This window comes from Piliocolobus tephrosceles, chromosome 7 (genome assembly GCF_002776525.5).
Source record: "Piliocolobus tephrosceles isolate RC106 chromosome 7, ASM277652v3, whole genome shotgun sequence".
Taxonomy (NCBI): domain Eukaryota; kingdom Metazoa; phylum Chordata; class Mammalia; order Primates; family Cercopithecidae; genus Piliocolobus; species Piliocolobus tephrosceles.
Genome location: NC_045440.1, coordinates 107,205,394 through 107,226,020, shown reverse-complemented (window position 1 = coordinate 107,226,020; position 20,627 = coordinate 107,205,394). Strand labels below are relative to the sequence as shown.

The following is a 20,627-nucleotide window of genomic DNA, read 5'->3' as shown; positions in this document are numbered from 1 at the left end:
TATATTGTCTACAGATTATGCATAGTACTATTCTAGTAATCCCTACGAGAAAGCAATTCAGAATAAAATATCTAATTGTCCAAATTGATGGCTATTTTTCTATCAATTTAAAGATTATAGTTAATGTCATAATACAAATACTGAATATTCCATGTCAACTACTCCAAACAATTAAATGATCACTATTCATGTACTAACAACCAACACTGTTCTTTCCAGAGGTGATAGTTATATAATTGATGCTTAAATTGATGCTTAAGAAGATCATAGAGGTCTAATTGAAAGGTCCATTATTCAGAAAAAAAATTTAAATTCTTGCATATGAGATATTTTGATGACATATTCAGGTCATTCTTCTTCCATGATATTTTTGTTCAAGAATAATTTTTTAGTCTGTATCTTTACTTTCCACTTTAGTGTTAACTAAAATGTTAATACCTATGCAGGATACAAAGCACTTATATTGTTTAAAAGAATATAAGCAGAATAAAAGGTTTAAAAGACCCTTGTATCTAAACTGAACACAAAAAATAACCAAAAAATTAAAATATGTGGAAGCATAAAATTCATATACTTATTTTTTCACTTATCATACTTCTAAAACAATAACTATTTGCAGAACTTTTTGATTGATCATAAAAGTAAATCAAGTAGCTGATCATTTATGAAGATGCATAGATGTGTTTGTGATATAAGGTCACATGATTTTTAAAGACTAATAAGTTAAGGACATATAAAGGCAGAGATTTTTTCACCTAAAGCAAGATAAATTCTTTATTGATTAATTGGTAGTTTGGGATAATTTTAGATAATAATCAATATAAGTTAAACTATATTGGTCATATAGAAGTACTAAAAACTTCATAGTCTAATGTTTAAGGGCAGCAGCATAAAAGTCCAGATTTTAATGACAGCTTTAAAGGCTCTTACTGAAATTAGAGGCATGCCAACAATAAAAGAAACTTGAAGCCAAAGCAAGTATACAGTGATAGGGATGCACACAATTTCCTCAAAAAATAGTTATTTTCAGATTTTTAAATTAATAATACTTACTTTAAAACCAATTCTTTACTATGCTGTTAATAGCATAATTTCTATACCTAAACCCTAATATTAATAAGTTTACACATAAATTCTTAGCATTAAAAAAAAAGATGGAATTAAAACAAGAAAAAGGTTTATAAAGGATGAGTACAAATCCTAAAACTCTGGTAGCTTCAGGACATGGAAATTTTTAGAAAGCCATACTTGCTTTTTAATTTAAATATAACATAAAATAGATATTTTTTCATAAATTATATAGACACTAAACTGATGTATTACTTTAAAACAGGAAAAAAGCATCTGAAAATATAGATATCCAATTTAGCATATCCTAACATTTCATATACTGTTTTATGTTTTTAATTAGTCTCAAGGTAAAATATAAACAAAATCCAATTCATTTATTGAATAAAACTGGATTGAGGAAAGAAAGTGAAATTTTATAAGAAATAGATATGTTATCCCATATTCAAAGTAAAGGTTGTAAATATATTTATCATCAGTAAACATTTTAAATGCCAACAAATTTTAAAATCCTTGTTTTCATTTGCTAAATTAAGATACATATTGTATAACAGGTATTTTTTAAATCTCCAAAACAGGATGCCTCACATTGTGCAGAGATACTAAAAAGAAGAGACGAGTAAAACCATTCAATATTTTATGCACTATTAGTTCCCCATCAGTTTCCAGAAGGTTTCAGTACATTGCCATGTTCACAGAATTTCTTTCTCAGTCTTCTCCACATATATTTAGTTAAAATGGGGTCTTTTGTATACTAAGTATGTAACATGAGAAATTGTCAAAAGCCAAACAACTTAAATGAGCAAAGAACTGGGTGATAAAACTGCATTCCAAAAGCATTCTTTAATAGAATATCTTTTAGCGTAAGCCAGAGAAACCATCTGAAAGATATGTTCATAATTTAACAGGCTTCACCACAGAAAAATGATCAGGTTGAAAAAGCAATAGGAATTTATAACAAAGAAACCTGCCAAATTAGCCGACCTAATGCAAAGCATTATTTGCAGTTCCACAATATATCTTGTTTAAAAGTGATTATTGAGCTACCCTGCATAGAGAAATGTCTTAAACCTAGAAAACATCTACCACATGTTTCACAGGAGCATGCATGATTGCTAATTCACATTTTCAACCAAATCACATATGATTATATAGCCCCATCCTTATATATGCAATGTAATCACTGCCATGATCACAAAGAAAACATCTATCTGGCATTTTTAAGTCATTTTACGTATTTAGAAAACAAAATAATGAAACAGCCTGATATCTGTATTACATTTCAGAGGTCAAGCTAGTTAAATTTAAGATGCTTTTTCTGCTTTGAAGTAAGCTTATTTTCCTTCTTAAAATCAAATTAAGAATGCTACATAAAATTTTAAATTTACAGTAAAAAGACAACACCTTTGTAATACTAGCACTTTAACACAAAACAATTTTTACAGGCACATAAGATTATTATTCTGAAAACAACAATATTAAAAGAAAATAGAGTTTAGCTCTACTCACCTTGCATTGTTCAGTGTTTGTCCAAAAAGCTCATTTTGTAAGATATTTGGTGGGGATGAAAAAACCCCATGAAAATGAGATAAAACAGAATTGCAGACCTGGCGCAATGTCTCAAATTGCATTTTCTTTCTTTTTTTTCCCCCTTCTCTTATTTTTCTCTACCACCTGTCTTTAAAATCATCTATTTGCTGACACCATCAAATAAAAACATGTCAATCAAGTTCCATATTTCTCCTGAGCTCTGTAAAAACTGTGCTTAAATGAACAGAGGTTGATAGTTAATTGTACAGTCATTATTCTTCTAATTCAGTTGTAGGAGATTCAGTACCCGTGCAGCTTTCGGCTTTCTCCTGACTGTAGCAAGAATTCTAAACAGCAGTAAGCTTTTTGGGCATTCCCAGCTGAAGTGTGAAGCTGAGCTGCTTTCATGTACTCTACTCATATTTCTCTAAGCCTATTAAAAACACGCAATGAATAGATGCTGTCGTCAGGAGTTTTAGCACATCTGGCTGCCAGCAATAAAATATCAGAAGTAATAAAAATGGGGACAAGGTATCTTCTCAATGCTACTACTGGGTAAGAATAAGAGAAATCATGCATTTCCCCAACGCTTTTCTCTTTTCCTGAAAAACAAATAACTCCAGCAACAGAGATATATCTCTTCAATGTGCAAGCTGCTGCAAAGGACCAGAACACTCTAAAAATAAGTGGTAGATTCTTCTTTTGATGTCATGAAGCAATGAAAATATGATCAACAATAGAGCATTTATCATCTGCATTTAAAATGCCATGCTTCTAAGAGAAGTACATTTGGAAAACATGTACTTAGGTGTTTTAATTTCTCATTTTAAAATTTCTCCATTTATTTATTTTTAAAGCAAAGTGGATAATGTTGAATCTAGTTCCTTTCTAAAGTGACTACATGGTTATTCACATAATTTTAAGAAAAAATGATAGCTTATCAATTAAAATTCACCTAAATACCACACACTAAATTAAAACTTCTCTCCAAATCCAAGCGGAGGAAAAACCCTACAGTCAAGGCCGGAGACACTTCATCAGTTATTACTAATTTATTTCAATAATGGTGGTCATAGTATTTTGTAGAAGAAAATGTTTCCTGAAGGCTCCTACGGTCTTGGAAAGCCACCCCATCATCATCTATTATCATTGAATAATTCTGTTTCTGATAAACATTTAGGTTATCCTATACCAAAGTGCAGCTATCTTTCTATAACAGATCTCTAAAACTAGTGTGTAAGGCAAATTTTAAATATCAACTCACTTACAGAGATGTTTAGTATACTTATTGACTTTTAATAGCTCCTAACCTTTGACAGTTCTTTAATAGATGCAGCCCTTTTTGCCCTCTTTACCTCAACTCATTGCCTTTTTATCCTTTTCCACACACTAACAATAAATAGACATTTAAATACATTAAGTTTTTAAAAGCTATGAATTCTTTTTTGGCATAATCATGTCACAAAAGAACAACACAAATTAAACATGTAATAATATAAATTTTTAAACAACCATTTTTAAAAATAAGATGTTCAATTATGGGTTTCTTCTCAACTAAGAATGTCCCTATTTTATTATTTCAGTTTATTATTTTATTACTTCAATATTATTTATTATTTCAGATTTTTATAGGTATACACCAATCTATTTGTCAAACACACATACATGCCTAAAAATCATAAAGTATTTTTAGTTTATAAAGCACTTCCAAATTTATTTTTTAATATCCAGAAAACATTGTATGTGCTAATGCCACTTTCATTTTATGGATGAAAAGAAACTGAGGCTTTATTTATTTATTTTTAAATTAATTAATTAATTTTTTTTTTTTTTTTTGGAGACAGAGTGTCACTCATTGTCACCCAGGCTGGAATGCAGTGGTGCTCACTGCAACATCTGCCTCCCAGGTTCAAGCAATTCTGCCTCAACCTCCTGAGTAGTTGGGATTACAGGAGTGTGCCACCACGCCCAGCTAATTTTGTATTTTCAGTGGAGACAGGCTTTCACCATATTGGCCAGGCTGGTCTCAAACTCCTGACCTCAAGTGATCCACCCAGCCTGGCCTCCCAAAGTGCTGGGATTACAGGCGTGAGCCACTGTGCCTGGCCTGAAGCTGTATTGAATTAAATATCACATAATTTGTAAAAGATAGCAAACATATTTCGAATTTTTTTTTCAAAAAAATTTACATTTTTTTGCTTTTGGAGTCTTTGCTTTGGATTCCATTTTCTATGCTCCTTCCCTATGATTCTATTTTTTTGCACATGTACACACATGTGCACATGTACACATACACACACACACACAAATGCACACCTATTGTAAAATGGCCAATTTCGATAGATGAATAGGAAAACTACCTGTCAGTGTCCTAATCAAAGGTATTTTAGTTACAGCAAATATCTCAAATGTTTTAACTCACAAGTAACTTTAAATGGGCTTCTTCCATTTACCTCAAGCAGAAGCAACCTGATGTGCTTTAATTTTTAAGCCTCTGATTATGAGTTGACTTTTCACATCTATGAAAGGTCAATTTCTACAAGCGTAAACAAACATTTTAAAAATTCTTATTTTCAAGTCAATTTCAAAGCTTGTACTATCTGTGATGGGAAAAAATTTAAAGTCTCCCCTTTTAAATAGATTTAATTTTTATCAATAATCAGAAGCCCTTTAGAAACAAGTCTACTAAGTAAGAAGGTGATCATACTGCAAAACAACATTTGTTATTCAAAAGGTTTCTTTTATATTTCAAAATTGGATATGAAGACCAAGTCATAGAAAAAGCATCAAAGTGGTCTAAGTAATGTAAACACTAGAAAGAGACTTAAAAATGACTCATTTGAAAGAGTCAATGATATATCAACTGCCTTCCTCGGAGACTTATTTTTCCAGCTCTCACTATACAACACCCATACTACCGAGCAGCTTTCTTCTAGTTCCCTCAGTATCCCAGAAATGATTTCTTCCACCTTCCTTCTCCATTACCACCCTTTAACCTGCTCCTACTCATCCTTAAGGGCTCAAATGTCCCTCCTTTAGAAAGACTTTCTCTGACCTAAATTAGGTCCCCTATTATGCATTCTCATTATACCCTGTGCTCATTCTTCACAGCATTTGATATGTGTGACTATATATTTACTTGAAAAAAATGTTTAATATCTTTCACCCTCAATTCCATGAGTTTAAGTCCCGCACTCTTGTGTCACTCATCAAGCATAGTGCCTAGTACAGAGTAGGCAGTTCATTAAACATTTATGGAATAAATGGATGCCTACATGTTAACAAAAAGTTAATTCTTTTTCAATGACATACATAGACAGGATAGGAAACTACCTCAGGACTTCATTTGGTTCTCAGTTTCTACAGGGTTTTTTTGCTTGTTTATTTTTAGTCTGCCACATCATCTTATAAGGGTCATAAACACAGGAGTAACCAATATTTGCAATCAAAAACATTGTGCTTTGAATGGACTTTGTAATTTGTTATGGATATCCTGAATATTGGATATCCATAATATGTTATGTTTGTTTTAAATTTTCAATACAGTGCAGGTTCACATGTAACATAAATACTGGAGACTTCTGTCAGAACAGAAAGAACATGGTATTTGGCATCAGGCAGCCTGGTTTTAAGTACTGACCCCAACCGAAACTAGCTATATTACCTCAGCATATTTACTTTATGTATCTGAGCTATGGTTTTACCAAATATAAAATAAGCTATATCACCTCATAGAGAAATTACTGTATTAAAATCTCATAAGTACCAAAGCATGTTATAAATGATAAAGTGTTTGGAAGTAAACTCACTATGAACTATTTAGGGAATCAAATTACTGGTATCTGAATTATAATAATTATGCTCAAGTATCTTTTCTTTATCACACTTACTCATTTGACAAATATTTATATTTTTCCTTGTCCAAGTCTCTATCCTTCTATCCGTTAGTGCTGATAGGATGTAGGGCTTATGATTATCCTTTTCCAGAAAAATTAGATAAACTCAAAAGGACTTCCAAGCATCAGCTCCATATTTACATTGAGTCCAGCAGAGAGACATTAACTCTTACAAATGGTATAGATGATGGCAATTGCTTTCTCTATGTATGCTCTATTAGAATTTTTAGAGTCTCACTGGAAATGACAGTGATAATAAGAGTTATAACAGAAGATGTGTTAAGGAACTTTTGGAAGCAAGGCAATTCATGACAGAAGATATCTAAAAAACTAATCAACACTTGAATAAGTTCAATCTAAAAGCAATCAAAAGAATGCAAATAAAAATAATAAGGTAATGTATTTTTCCTATTAAATTGACAAAATATTGACCAGAGGATCAAAAAATGCAGTCTCATACCATATTTATTGGTAGGAGTGTACATTGGTACAACATTTTAATAAATATTTAGTAGTATATCTCAGAAGGTTTTTAAATGTTCAAAATCTTAGAGCACACTGCAACAATATAAACCAAAATGATAATATTGATTATTTCTGGGTAAGAACATGACAAATTTTTTTATTTATACTTTTTGATACACTAGCCACAAGTAAAGCTCAAAATTTAATTTACAAACAGTGGAGAACTCTAAAATTATAATACAATCATTAACTATCACATATTAAATATGATGTTGGCCCATGAACTTTTCTTTAGCAATGCTCAAGTAAATAAAATAGTAGATTATTAGCTTTCATGTGATTAGCTGTATCATTAGCAATGGTTTCTCCCCTTCTATATCAATATAGATATAGGTATAGATATAGATATTTTGAGACAGCGTCTTGCTGTGTCACCTGGGTGTAACCCCGAACTCCTGGGTTCAACTGATCCTCTCGTTTTGGCCTCCCATATAGCTAAGACTATAGGTGTGCACCATCATGCCTGAATAATTTTTTATTTTCTTGTAGATACGGGGGGGGTCTCACTATGTTGCCCAGGTGAGTCTTGAACTCCTGGCCTCAATCAATCCTCCCTCCTCAGCCTCCCAAACTGTTAAGATTACAGGTGTGGGCCACTGTGCCTGACTTCTCCTTCTTAAACAGTAAGTTCCTAAAATTCTGTAATAACTCAAATAGTGTAACTAGTACTATGAAACATCCAAATGACAAGAGAAACCAAAACTCAGCACTAACTTCTTTGCATCATCCTCAAAAATATTTGAAGTGTAAATTCTTTTTTTTTTTTTTTAAGTTTTTTTTAACTTTTAAGTTTAGGGGTACATGTGTAGGTATGTTACATAGGTAAATTTGTGTCATAGAGGTTTGTTGTACAGATTATTTCATCATCCAGATATCAAGCATAGTACTTATTAATTATTTTTCCTGAACCTCTCTCTCCTCCTAGCCTGCACCCTCCAATGGGCCACGGTGTCTGTTGTTCCCCTCTATGTGTCCATGTGTTCTCATCATGTAGCTCCCACTTATAAGTGAGAACATACAGTATTTGGTTTTCTGTTCCTGTATCAGTTTGCTAAGAATAATGACCTCTAGCTCCATCCATGTTCCTGCAAAAAAACATGATCTTGTTCTTTTTCATTGCTGCATAGTATTCCATGCCTTACATGTACCACTTTTTTTTATGCAGTCTACCATTGATGGGCATTTAGATGGATGCAATGTCTTTACTATTGTGAGTAGTGCTGCAATGAGCATATGAATGCATGTTCCTTTTTTCATCCCATTACTGGGTATACACCCAAAGGATTATAAATCATGCTGCTATAAAGACACATGCACACTTATGTTTATTGTGGCACTATTCACAATAGCAAAGACCTGGAACCAACCCAAATGTCCATCAAAGACAGACTGGATTAAGAAAATGTGGCACATATACACCATGGAATACTATGCAGCCATAAAAAAGGATGAGTTCATGTCCTTTGTAGGGACATGGATGAAGCTGGAAACCATCATTCTGAGCAAACTATTGCAAGAACAGAAAACCAAACATCGCATGTTCTCACTCATATTTGGGAATTGAACAATGAGAATGCTTGGATACAGGGTGGGGAACATCACATACTGGGGCCTGTCATGGGGTGGGGGCAGGCGGGAGGGATAGTATTAGGAGATATACCTAATGGAAATGACAAGTTAATGGGTGCAGCACACCAACATGACACATGTATACATATGTAACAAACCTGTACTTTGTGCATATGTACCTTAGAACTTAAAGTATAATAATAAAAATAAATAAATAAGAAGCAAAGAAGTGTAAATTCTTAAATTAAAATTATTTAAGAATCTTGGTTTATAAATGCCTAGTGGCTAAGCTAAATATCTTAAGAAAGTTAACACCAACTCAAAAATTAAATAAAAGAATCAAAATTGGAAAGTTATGCTCTTGAATTAAAAACAACACAAGTCTCTAACCTGATAAGCCATGATAATTCATGACACACTTAGATTTTACAGGCTGGGTTTAGTTTTGATTTTTAAGAGTATCAAAGCATTTCTATTAAAATATTCCATACATGAAAATAAACAAATAACTAAATAAAGTTAATGAATCATTAAAATCATAAGATATACACCATGTATAATCTATAACAAAAATCCCTGAAATGCTAAAGGAATTTTTCCTTTTCTTAAAATTTATATCTGTAGTCCCAACTATATAATTGAAACAACTGCATTCTCTCTTCCATTGCATTATTCTTGTTCCACTAACTACTTGAAGCATCCGACTGACAAAAATCTAAGGGTTATAAGAAAGATAGTCCAGAGACAAACATTTTGAAAATAGTATCTTCATATATTTTGCACATTTAAAGTACTCTGTTGTAAAGTATTCTGTATTTCCCTGAGGCACAGATCATTGAACAATTGACCTCAGGGATAACATATAAGAAGAAAAAAAAAAGGCAGATGATGGAATTCCTAACAAAAGGAGGAAGAAGAAGGCATTCAAAAAAGGTAATTTGGTCCGGGCACGGTGGCTCACGCCTGTTATCCCAACACTTTGGGAGGCCAAGGCAGGCAGATCACCTGAGGTCAGGAGTTCGCGATCAGCCTGGCCAACATTCTGACCATTGCTGCAGAACAGACTAATAACACAACAGTTTCTGGCATTTAATTCACAAAGAAAGGGGAAGCATGGTGAAACCTCGCCTCTACTAAAAATACAAAAATTAGCCAGGTGTAGTGGCATGCGCCTATAATCCCAGCTACTTGGGAGGGTGAGGCAGGAAAATCGCTTGAACCCGAGAGGTGGAGGTGTATGCCGAGATAGCGCAGTGTGTGGAGATTGCACAGTGAGCCAAGATCGTGCCATTGCACTCAAGCCTGGGAGACAAGAGCGAAACTCCATCTCAAAAATAATAATAATAATAATAATGATGTAATAATTTGACCTATGCTTCAACTTAGGATGAACCATACAGTACACTCAGGAATGGAAGAAAGGAAGAACAGCCTAGACCTAAATAACCACACTACAAATCTAAAGATGACTAGTACATTTCTACTCATAAAATTTCAGATAAAAATCAGGAAACAGTCCAAAATTGTTACATCAGTTTTCATAAGTTTTAAAAATTTGTTGATGGCCATCTGAAAAAAACATGTTGTTTTCTGATGTACAAAAATATTTTATAGCATTGCTTAGGGACTCAACCCTGTATCTATCGATAATTCTGACCATTGCTGCAGAACAGACTAATAACACAACAGTTTCTGGCATCTAATTCAAAAAAGAAAGGGGAAGCATGGTGAAAGCCACCACAAATGTGTGAAGCCGCACCATAATTGTGATCTCTCTCACTCTTCTTTCTAAGCCAGAAGTGTAAGGGCTAATCCTACTCTGCTTTGGTTTGAGGGGCATTATTCTCAAAAGTATTACTAGGTTGCTTTAATAATCCAGTACAAAAGCAGGTTTTGCGAGAGCAGTTCCAACACCTAAAACCTGGCAACAGCTGGGCGTGGTGGCCCATGTCTGTAATCCCAGTACTCTGGGAGGCCAAGGTGGGTGGATCACCTGAGGCCAGGATTTCGAGACCAGCCTGGCCAACATGGTGAAACCCCGTCTCTATCAAAAATACAAAAAATTAGCCAGGTGTGGTGGTGGGTGCCTGTAATCCCAGCTACTTGGGAGGCTGAGCCAGGAGGATCACTTGAACCCAGGTGGCAGAGGTTGCAGTAAGCCAAGATCGTGCCACTGCACCCCAGCCTAAGTGACAGAGTAAGATTCCAACTCAAAAATAAATTAATTAATTTAATTAAATAAAAATAAAAGCTGGCAACAGCAGAAATATCTTTCTTGTTGAATACAAGAGTTAGTTATAGAGTACCAAACCTAGATTTAAGCTCCACAATGAGAATGTCCAGAGTGACACCTGGAGATTCTACCAATTAAAAGAAAAAGGACCAAGATCCCTGAAAAAACAATTTGGAAAATCCTTTCAGAGTTAGGACTGCTAGTTCCAAGTATGTATTTCCTTGGTAACTAACAAGAGAACCACTGAAAGCAACATTACAATTTCAGGGAGCTATATCAACATAAATAAGCTTCAACTCCATCTCCAATAGTTACATTCACCAAGAGCCACAATATAAGGAATGTTTATAGCCCTGAGATTTCAAGGACTCACACCTAAACTTGCAAACTGCCTCTACAAGTCACCTGTTACCTAGTAACTTCCAAGTGCACCTAGATTCCTCGAGAGACAAATATTGACTGCACATTGTTATTAAACAAGATATTAGAAATAGTAATCATTGGCACAACTATTAAAAGTGTTTCAGCAAAATATGTGAACAAATGAAATACTATGGAATAATATTGGCCTCCAAGAGTGCCCATTCATAATTCCTTTCTCTCATATAATTCCTCCTCTACTCATCACACTATGAAAAAAAGGCGGTGAGGGATCTTTTCTCCCAAAGGCTACCTATTCTATAAATACAAATATTTGTTTCACTTTGGCATTGGCTGTCAGAAAAAAGTGCCTTAGAAGTTTTAAGAACGTTAGGATATGTTAATTTGCATGAGTAAAGTAACCTTTTTAGTATCTATATGTATATCAAAACATCATGTTGTAGACCTTAAATATTTACAATAAAAAAATTTTAAAGGACATCATTAGGTTCAACACTGAAGAAAAAATATCTACATAAAGATATAACAATAAAGTTTAAAGTACTTTGTTTTCACTAGAACTTGCATATGACAGAACACTTCTCATAAACTAGAATATATTGTCATTGCCAGCTATATAATACATTCAGTTAAATATGCTACAGGTACTGACTAGCTGCTTGCCACTGATTGTCAATGGGAAACAGTGAGTTGGAAGGTACTTGGCTGACTCTCTTTCATTGCCTCCCTTCTCCTTTCTTTCTTTTTTATCTTTCCCTGCCCACCTTCCTTGTCAGCACAGCCCAGGAAGCCACTAGAACTAATACAATTGCCTCTAAGGAGGCTCAGCTTACAGGCAATATTAATGGCGATTCTAATGGGAACATTTTTTTCTATTCCAATATAGGCAGAAGTCTTTGGAGAGCTACTGAAGAGTGAACTGGTTAGAATTAGTCCTGTGACAAAGGCTCAAGCAATTGCTGTTATGTTCCACCTTGCTGCCCTTAAATGTATTCAAGAAGAGGACATAAGGGATTTGTATAAAGGAAGACTGAATTATGCAGAAGCTAAGATTATCTGACTTACAAAGTTCCTTCAAAATTTTATGCTGAATCCCAAATGCCTTCTGCTCCATCGTGCTTTAGTTACAAAAGGGATTACATCAAGACTAATATCTCAAATTTCCCTGGATTTTTTACCCTACCTGTATTTAGCAGGATGTCAGCTTCCTGCTAAATGACCTCCTATAAATGTGCAAGTACCAGGCATACCAAATATGCCTCCACAGTCCTCTAAGTCTACTCATATCCTCTCATCAGTAATATGTGCTGATTATAAAGCCACTTGAGGATGGCGCCTCCCCACTCGATGGTGCCCTCAGTCTGAATTCCAGTCCTCAGCCAAAGGTGGCAAATCTTAAGGTTACAGCAATTCAAGGTATTGTGCTTTATGCAGTTATTGGGAGAATAAATCACTGTTCAAAATTCACTCATTCACTCAACAAGTATTTAAATACTGACTAAAGTATCAGAGGTACTTTTCTAAGTACTAAAGCAGGAAAGAAAGAAAAAGGAGTGGAGGGAGGAGGGAAGAAGAGAAAAAGAAAAGGAAAAAGGGAGTAGGGAGGACACCATCCAGCCCTTACAGGAGTTTTTATCTGTAGTATAGCAGGGAAGACAGAGACTAAGAAATTATATGTGTTATTGAGAATTCAGATTAGAAATGTTAAGAAAACTTGTAATAATAGGTTACCTTGAAATAGTCTTGGAGTTCAGAAGTTCATAGGAAGTTTTCCTAAACAAACAAACAAACAAAAAATAGATTCAAAATGAAAAACACCAAATGATAAGCATTGGCCAAGCCAAAAGTGGGACAAAGGAGTATTCCAGATATGGAATACTCATATACAAAGATGTACAAAGATCAGGAGATGACATTGATTATGGCAAAATCAAAGAACCACAAGAGGTCAGTTCAGGGAGAAATCAAATAGCTGGAGAAGAAACAGTAGCCACATCCTACAGAGCATGGAAAAGTGTTGAGATTCTGATTTTTAATCAAATCCATGAATAATTATGTGTTCTGCTGTAACAATCCTTTTTGAGTCAACAGATGTATCAAGTCCTAGCAGCCAGAATGGAGAAGATTCAGGCGTTAACAAGAAATACATAGGAGGATATATAACCATAAATACACCAAAATATTATCTCACTGTATGTGGAAGCAGAGAGATCATTTAGAAAGTTAATGTAATAGTCCAGGCAAGATTTTAGTTGGCCTGGATTAAAGTGATCATAATGAGATAGAGAAAAAAGAACAGACTTAAAAGGTAGATGTTGAATCAACAGGACTTAGTCATTAATTGGTCATGGTCAAGATAGGAGTAAAAAGTAACTCTTAGATTTATCTAAGATAAGATCCCATCACATTTAAAATAGAATCTAAACCTCCTCCTTCTACAGAAAAGAGATATGATGTTGTTTCATCCAAGGCTTTTTGGACCAAATGGTTGGTCACAAAGTTAGAACTAGTACCTAGATCTTGTGACTTATAGTCCAGTGCTTCTTACATGGTACTACTGTATCTCTGTCATTCAGCAACTTCTTATGGAACTCTCATTTAAAATGTAAGTTAGTGTTACAGTTTTTAAGCGTCCTTGGAACTTAAAATCCAAAGGTGATATAAAAATACAGATAAAAAGAACAAGGCCTTCAGCCTTGAAGATAAACATAACTCTTAAGCCTTATGCTTTCTGAGAGAATAAAACAATAAAGCATAGATTCAAACATGTTTAGGCAGAAAAAAGAAATATTGCAAGGGCACAATCAAACCTTCATAATCCTCCCACCCTCGTGACTCTAATTCTTATTAAACAAAGTCAAATAGAAGAGACTCTGTTGTCTTACCAATTTGTAGACAGGGGTTCTTATTCTAGACATAAATTCTATGTTAAATTTTTCATATAAGTGAGTTTCAGATATATATCACAGAAATAAAAAAGTTATTATACATTGCAACAATTTTGACTCCCTAAACACTGTAGTCTTGCCATCTTGGTTATGTGAAAAATATTATAAATATTTCTGAGAGATGTAACTAAAATTTATTAATCCTGCTTTTTCACAACTGAGGCAGAGAAAAGGAAGATTAAAGCAATTAAAGAGATTGAGTATACAGAATACTCAATAGGAATTTGAAAATATCAATGAGGAAAAATAAGGTGAAAACTAACTCTAAGAAATAGATTGAAAAGTTCAGGTGGAAATGTAATAAAAGAAAAAATGAAAAAGTGGAAGAGAGATTGCATTAGTAGGGATTGGGAAGTCAAAATAAAGTTTAATTTTCCAGCTCAAGTACTGGGTAATTAGGTAAGCAAAGTGAGAACTGTTCTACCAATAACCTTCAAACCAACCTTGAAAGACCTTATTTCCAAACAAAGAGTTCCAAATCATACCTTAAAATTTCCAACTGTGTCAAATAATAGATATTAACAACTCTCAGGTATGTATCACGGAAATAAAAATAGTTGATTATATGTAACAACAATTTTGATTCTTTGTAGTATTTATTTTTGCTGACTTGGTTATTTAAAAAAAAAAAGAGTAGCTGCAGATTACTAAAGACAAAATCCACACAATATATTAATGTTTGTAACACCAAGCTGCATCCCAAATCTTAGGACAATAGCGAATGTATCAAGTATTAAGCTATCTTGAGATGCATGGGACTAATTCACTCTTCAGGATTCCTAGGAATAAAAATGGTCACACAAAATTAAACAAAAACACTCAAGAGAAATAACAATTAGTACCATTATTAAGTATTACACATACAGAAAAAAACACATACATAAAAATAGATACACACACTTTTTAAAAAATAAGGCTGGGTGTGGTGGTTCATCCTGTAATGTCAGCACTTTAGGAGGCCAAGCCAGGAAGATTGCTTGAGGCCAGGAGTTCGAGACTCGCCTGGGCAATGCAGTCAGACCCCATCTTAACAAAAATAAAAAATTAGCTGGGCGTGGTGGCATTCGCCTGTAGTCCTAGCTACTTTGGAGGCTAAGGTAGGAAGACTGCTTGATCTCAGGAGCTAGAGGCTGCAGTCACCTATGACTGTACCTCTGTCCAGCCTGGGTGACAGAGCAAGACTCTCAAAGGAAAAAAGAAAAGAAAATTCCTATAAACTTCTTATAAGTGAAAAACTACAGTTTAAAAACTCCTCTTTTTAAATCAAATCTTTTTAAATCAAATCTCTCAACGGCTACAGCACCTTTGCAGGTAAATACTACAGTCAAAGTATGCCAGGATGATTTAGAAAAACTGTCTCAATTCACTACATATTAAACATATTTCTATCTATTCCTCCTAGAAATGAGAGTCAGTAAGGATCTACTGCATTTTCTTACCAGAAGGAGTAGAGAAAATAAACCACATAGACAAACTCAAGGATAAAAGCAGAAATCAAGTGAAAAACAGTCAAGGAAGCTGAGTGTTCCATATATGTTACGTTATCTTATATAATCTTGTCCACATACAATTCAATACTCTGTTGGTGGTAGAGGAGCAGACTACTGAAAATTTATTCCAAAATCTAGCAGTTCTTAAAAGTGTAATCCAGTGCCCTCAGTAGAATCCCCAAATCCCTTTCAGAGGATCTGCAGGGTCAAATCTATATGCATCATACTAAAATGTTATTTGCCTTTTTGATTCTCATTCTCTCTTGGGTGTACAGTGGAGTTTTCCAGAGGCTAAATTATGTGTGATATCTCAATATACTGAATACAGAAGCTGTCTTCCACTAAGTTAGACAATAATGGAATTTCCCCAAAATGTAAAATAGTGTCACTTTTCTCACTAAATTTTTCTTTTCTTTACTTTTTTTGAAATATGCTCTACTAGTTTTCCATTGCCGCAAAACAAATAACCATATTTTTAATAGCTTAAAAAACATATATTTATTATCTTACAGTTTCCATAGATCAGGAGTCCAAGTATGGTTTAAATGATCCTCTGACTCAGGGCCTCAGAAGGCTGTTATTAAGATGTCCACTGGACCACGTTTATTTCTAAGCTCAGGATCCTTTTGCAAGCTCATGTGATTGTTGGCATGCCTCAGTTCCTTGTGGCTCAAAGATTTAGGTCCTCACTTTCTCGCTTACTGTCAGACATACTACTCAGCTCCTACAGGCCCCACACAGATCCCTGACGCATGGCTCTCTCACAGCCCTTTTACAACATGGCAGTTTATTTACTTCTAAACCAGCAGAAGAATCTCTTGCTCCAATTGAAGACATAATCTCATATAATGTAATAAAACTATATAACTGACTATCCCAACATCTTTGCCATACTCTACTAGCTAGAAGCAAGTCACAGGTTTTATACATACCCAAGGGAAGGGTAAGACTCATTGCACATAACTTAGAATTCTGTCTACTGCATACAGTTAGTTGTCATACAGTGGGTTTACTGTTATTTTTAAATTAATTAATAAATGCATATTTTAAATTTTTTATCAGTTATTTCTAATATGATAAATATCAATAAATATAATCCATATAAACAAAAGCTCTTTGAGGTCTTCAAGCATTTTTAAGATTGTAAAGAGGCCCCAAGACCAAAAAGTTTGAGAACTACCACTTTAGTCTAAGTTACCTCTTACATTTGACACATAACACTAATTTTAAACAGAATAAGCAGAAGTCAAATCCCCAACATAAAAGATGTTTTAAATTATGAAAATTATTCAAGTTATTCAGTTATTCCATATCATTTAGCATAAAAATTTGAACTATGATAATTATTTTTATAAAACTTTATTCCCCACCCAATCTCATACTGCATTTCAGAGAATTCCATGAGCTATGTCCTTGAGTAGATAAAAATAGGGTAGGTTCCACACACAGTTAGAGCAGGGATTGCTTATCTTTTCTATAGTAACAAGCAGGAAGGCAGAGAATATAAGTGCAGATGCTTCAATGTAAATGAGTAAAAAATCTCAAAGGTTCCACCATGATGCTCAATTCATGTTATTATGAATTGACCAATTTAAATGCCTGAATCCTTGGAAAATTAAAAATATACAATAGGAAAATGTATATTCATCTTTATTAAAAGTGTTGATTCCAACTCCCCACCGCCCCCATCTTTTTTTTAACTCTAATGAGGTGGCTAGACCTTGTATGACCCTTGAAAAGACTATTTCTGCTCCTTAAACTTCAGTAATAAACAAGATCAATTTAGTGACTAGCTCCTTGGTCTCATTCTTCTTCCCCTTTGATCCTCCAAAAGGTACTTCCTAACTGGTTCAACCTAGGTCTGTCTTAGCACATTGGCTCTAAGACAGAAAAATATCCAGTGAGGCAAATAAAAGAAGAAATTTATTTCAAACCACTTTCTTTATTACTGTTTTATTTGCTTTACAAAAAGATCTAAATAAACACTTCTACATTCACCAGCCCCTACCCTTGCCTCACCTTAGTATGGTTGCCAAATTTTGTAGTCTTTTTCCATTATATCCTTGACCAATATCGGAACTACCTCACTTGTGTGTATTGGGAGAGCCAAAGGGTAAGGGGAAAGGTGGTTGAGAAGTCAGCATATAGCATTAATATTGCCATAAAAGCCCAACTAGACGCAATGTACTCCCACAGTCCACTATGCACACTCACATATATACTTCTGCCAATATATCTGTAAAATACCTGTGAAAAAGGATTATGCGAGCATATACACAAATATCAGTTAAGAACGCCTTACAATTTATTAAATTTTATGTTGTTAATGCATGAGAGACTTGGGTAATCTAAGACACACATTAATGTTGGAATAAATTAAAGAGTCTCAAAAATGGTCATTTTGGTGTTAAAATTCTCTCCACAACAGCTTAAAAAAGAGTGCTGTTGGCTAATAAAACCACCAACACTGGCTAACAAATACCCCCATTTTAATGCCTTACTAGCTTTTCTTTGCTTGTAATTTTACTACTAAAGCAATTTCCTTGATACAATTATCAATAACAAAATATATTTTACAAATGAATATATGGTGCTGAAAGAAAGCTTGTTAAAAATGAATTTACAGATATTGTCAAGAAATAGCAAGTAACAAGTAGTGTCTTGGTCAGTTAAATGTCACTGATTATGACATTGGATATTGGCTTACAATAGTTAAAGTATGATTGAAGAGCAAGTGCTTCAAAAGTGGACTATCTGGTGAAGTCATGCCCTACAGGAAATAGATAACAGCTTCCCTAGACTTTAAATAAGAAGGACAAAACAAGTGGATAGCAGACTAAAAGGCAAAACTTCTGCAAGGTAAAGGTGAATGACAATGATTGAATATCTCTGATGAAAAGTAAAAAGTCACTAAGTCCAGCCTGAAACAACGAGAAATGATCACTAAAATTATCCCAATAGTACTGGCAGATATAAAAGTGAGTTGAAATTGGAATTAAATATAGTGTAAGATATATAGATTAGTATGGAATATGAAAAAGGCTAAGATGAAAAAGAGTATGAAAATGTCTATTCTGCTTCTAATATTTTAAAAGGAAAAGAAAGAATACTTTTTAAATGATTGTTTAGACATCCCTAGAATAAATATAGCTACCATGGCTATATATTTACTAGACTGCAAAAATATCCATATGCTCAAGGATAAATAAATAACCTGAACGGCTGTATAATCATTGAAAAAACTGAATTCATAGTTTTTTTTTTTTTTTTTTGAGGCGGAGTCTCGCTCTGTCGCCCGGACTGGAGTGCAGTGGCCGGATCTCAGCTCACTGCAAGCTCTGCCTCCCGGGTTTATGCCATTCTCCTGCCTCAGCCTCCGGAGTAGCTGGGACTACAGACGCCCGCCACCTCGCCCGGCTAGTTTTTGTATTTTTAGTAGAGACGGGGTTTCACCGTGTTAGCCAGGATGGTCTCGATCTCCTGACCTCGTGATCCGCCCGTCTCGGCCTCCCAAAGTGCTGGGATTACAGGCTTGAGCCATTGCTGGCTGGGTGCCGTGGCCCACGCCTATAATCCCAGCACTTTGGGAGGCGGAGGCAGGCAGATTGCCTGAGCTCAGGAGTTCGCGACCAGCCTGGGCAACACGTGAAACCCGTCTCTATTAAAATACAAAAAAAAATTAGCCGGGCCTAACGATGTGCGCCTGTAGTCCCAGCTACTTGGGAGGCTGAAGCAGGAGAATTGCCAGAGGCGGCGCAGGTTGCAGTGAGCCGAGATCAACGCCCCTGCACTCCAGCCTGGGTGACAGAGCGAGACTCCGTCTCAAAAATAGAAAAAAATAGAATAAATAAATAAATAAAAATACAGAACTACAAGAGAACTCTAGGCCCAAATGGCAGTAGAGGCAAATTCTATCAAACATTTAAAGAAATAACAGCTCTACACAAACTATTCTAGAAAATTGAAGATAGAAGATAGTTTCCTAACTTATCTTAGGAGGCCAGCATTCCCCTGATTAAACCAATGATGTTACAAGGAAAGGAAACTACATACAACTCTCCCTCATGAACATAAATTTAAAAATTTTCAAACAAAGTATTAGTAAATCCAATCCAGCAATACATAAATAGAATAATACCATCATGACCAAGAGGAGCATCCCAGAAATGCAACATTTATGCAGCATTTGAAGTCAGTATGATTCACCATATAAAGGACTAAAGAAGAAAAACCATGTGATCATTTCAATAGAGGCATTAAAAAAAGCAAATGACAAAATTCCATAGCCATTCATGAAAGAATTCTCAGCAAATTAGTAATAGAAGACAATTTTTTCAGTCTAATAAAGGACATCTATGGAAAACCTATAGTTAACATCACATTTGATTGTGAAAGACTCAAAGCATTCACCCTAGGACTGGAAAGAAGGCAAAGACGTTATACTCACCACTTCTTTTAGTGGAGGCACTAGCCAGTAAAATAGGATAAGAAAATGAAACAAAAGTCTTACGACTTGAAAAGTAAAAATAAGGCTTTTTTCATTACAAGTGATGCAACCATCTATGTAAAAAATGCCAAAGAACCAAAAAAAAAAAAAAAAAAAAAATCACAGTGTGGTAGTATTACAGGGTAGAAATAGACCAATAAGACAGAACAGAGAGCTCAAAAGTGGCCCAATTATATATAAGTGCATTATAAACATTATATATAAGTGCAAAAACCAGTTATATGAGAATGGTTTATTTAATAGCTTCTGCTGGGAACAGTGGCTCACTATGGGAAAAAAAAAACTTGGATTCATACTTCATCATGTCCACAAGTAAAGTCTGAATTAATTTAAAATATACATGAGAAAAGTAAAAACTTTAAAGCTGGTAGTAGAAGTGTAAAAGAGTATTTCTAGGGAATTCTGAATGATGACTGACTTTTTAATCCTAACTAAAAGAACACAAACTATAAATTTTAAAAAGTAATGAATTTAACTACA

The 20,627-nt window shown here is 34.4% G+C and overlaps 1 protein-coding gene across 22 annotated transcripts in view; it reads right to left on the bottom strand.

The window, feature by feature from the left end:
• RIMS2 (regulating synaptic membrane exocytosis 2) overlaps positions 1-20,627 on the bottom strand; it is a 775,110-nt gene that overhangs the window by 450,938 nt on the left and 303,545 nt on the right. For 6 of the 22 annotated variants that reach the window (XM_031935898.1, XM_031935897.1, XM_031935902.1 and 3 more), the window contains exon 1: positions 2,578-2,987. The exons of 11 other annotated variants lie outside the window; for them this stretch is intronic. In XM_031935898.1, the coding sequence (XP_031791758.1) occupies positions 2,578-2,699 (122 nt within the window). In that variant the 5' untranslated portion in view covers positions 2,700-2,987. Of the gene's footprint in view, positions 1-2,577; positions 2,988-12,933; positions 12,976-20,627 lie in introns of those variants that run through there. 5 more of the 22 variants (XM_031935899.1, XM_031935903.1, XM_031935890.1 and 2 more) reach the window with 4 other exon arrangements.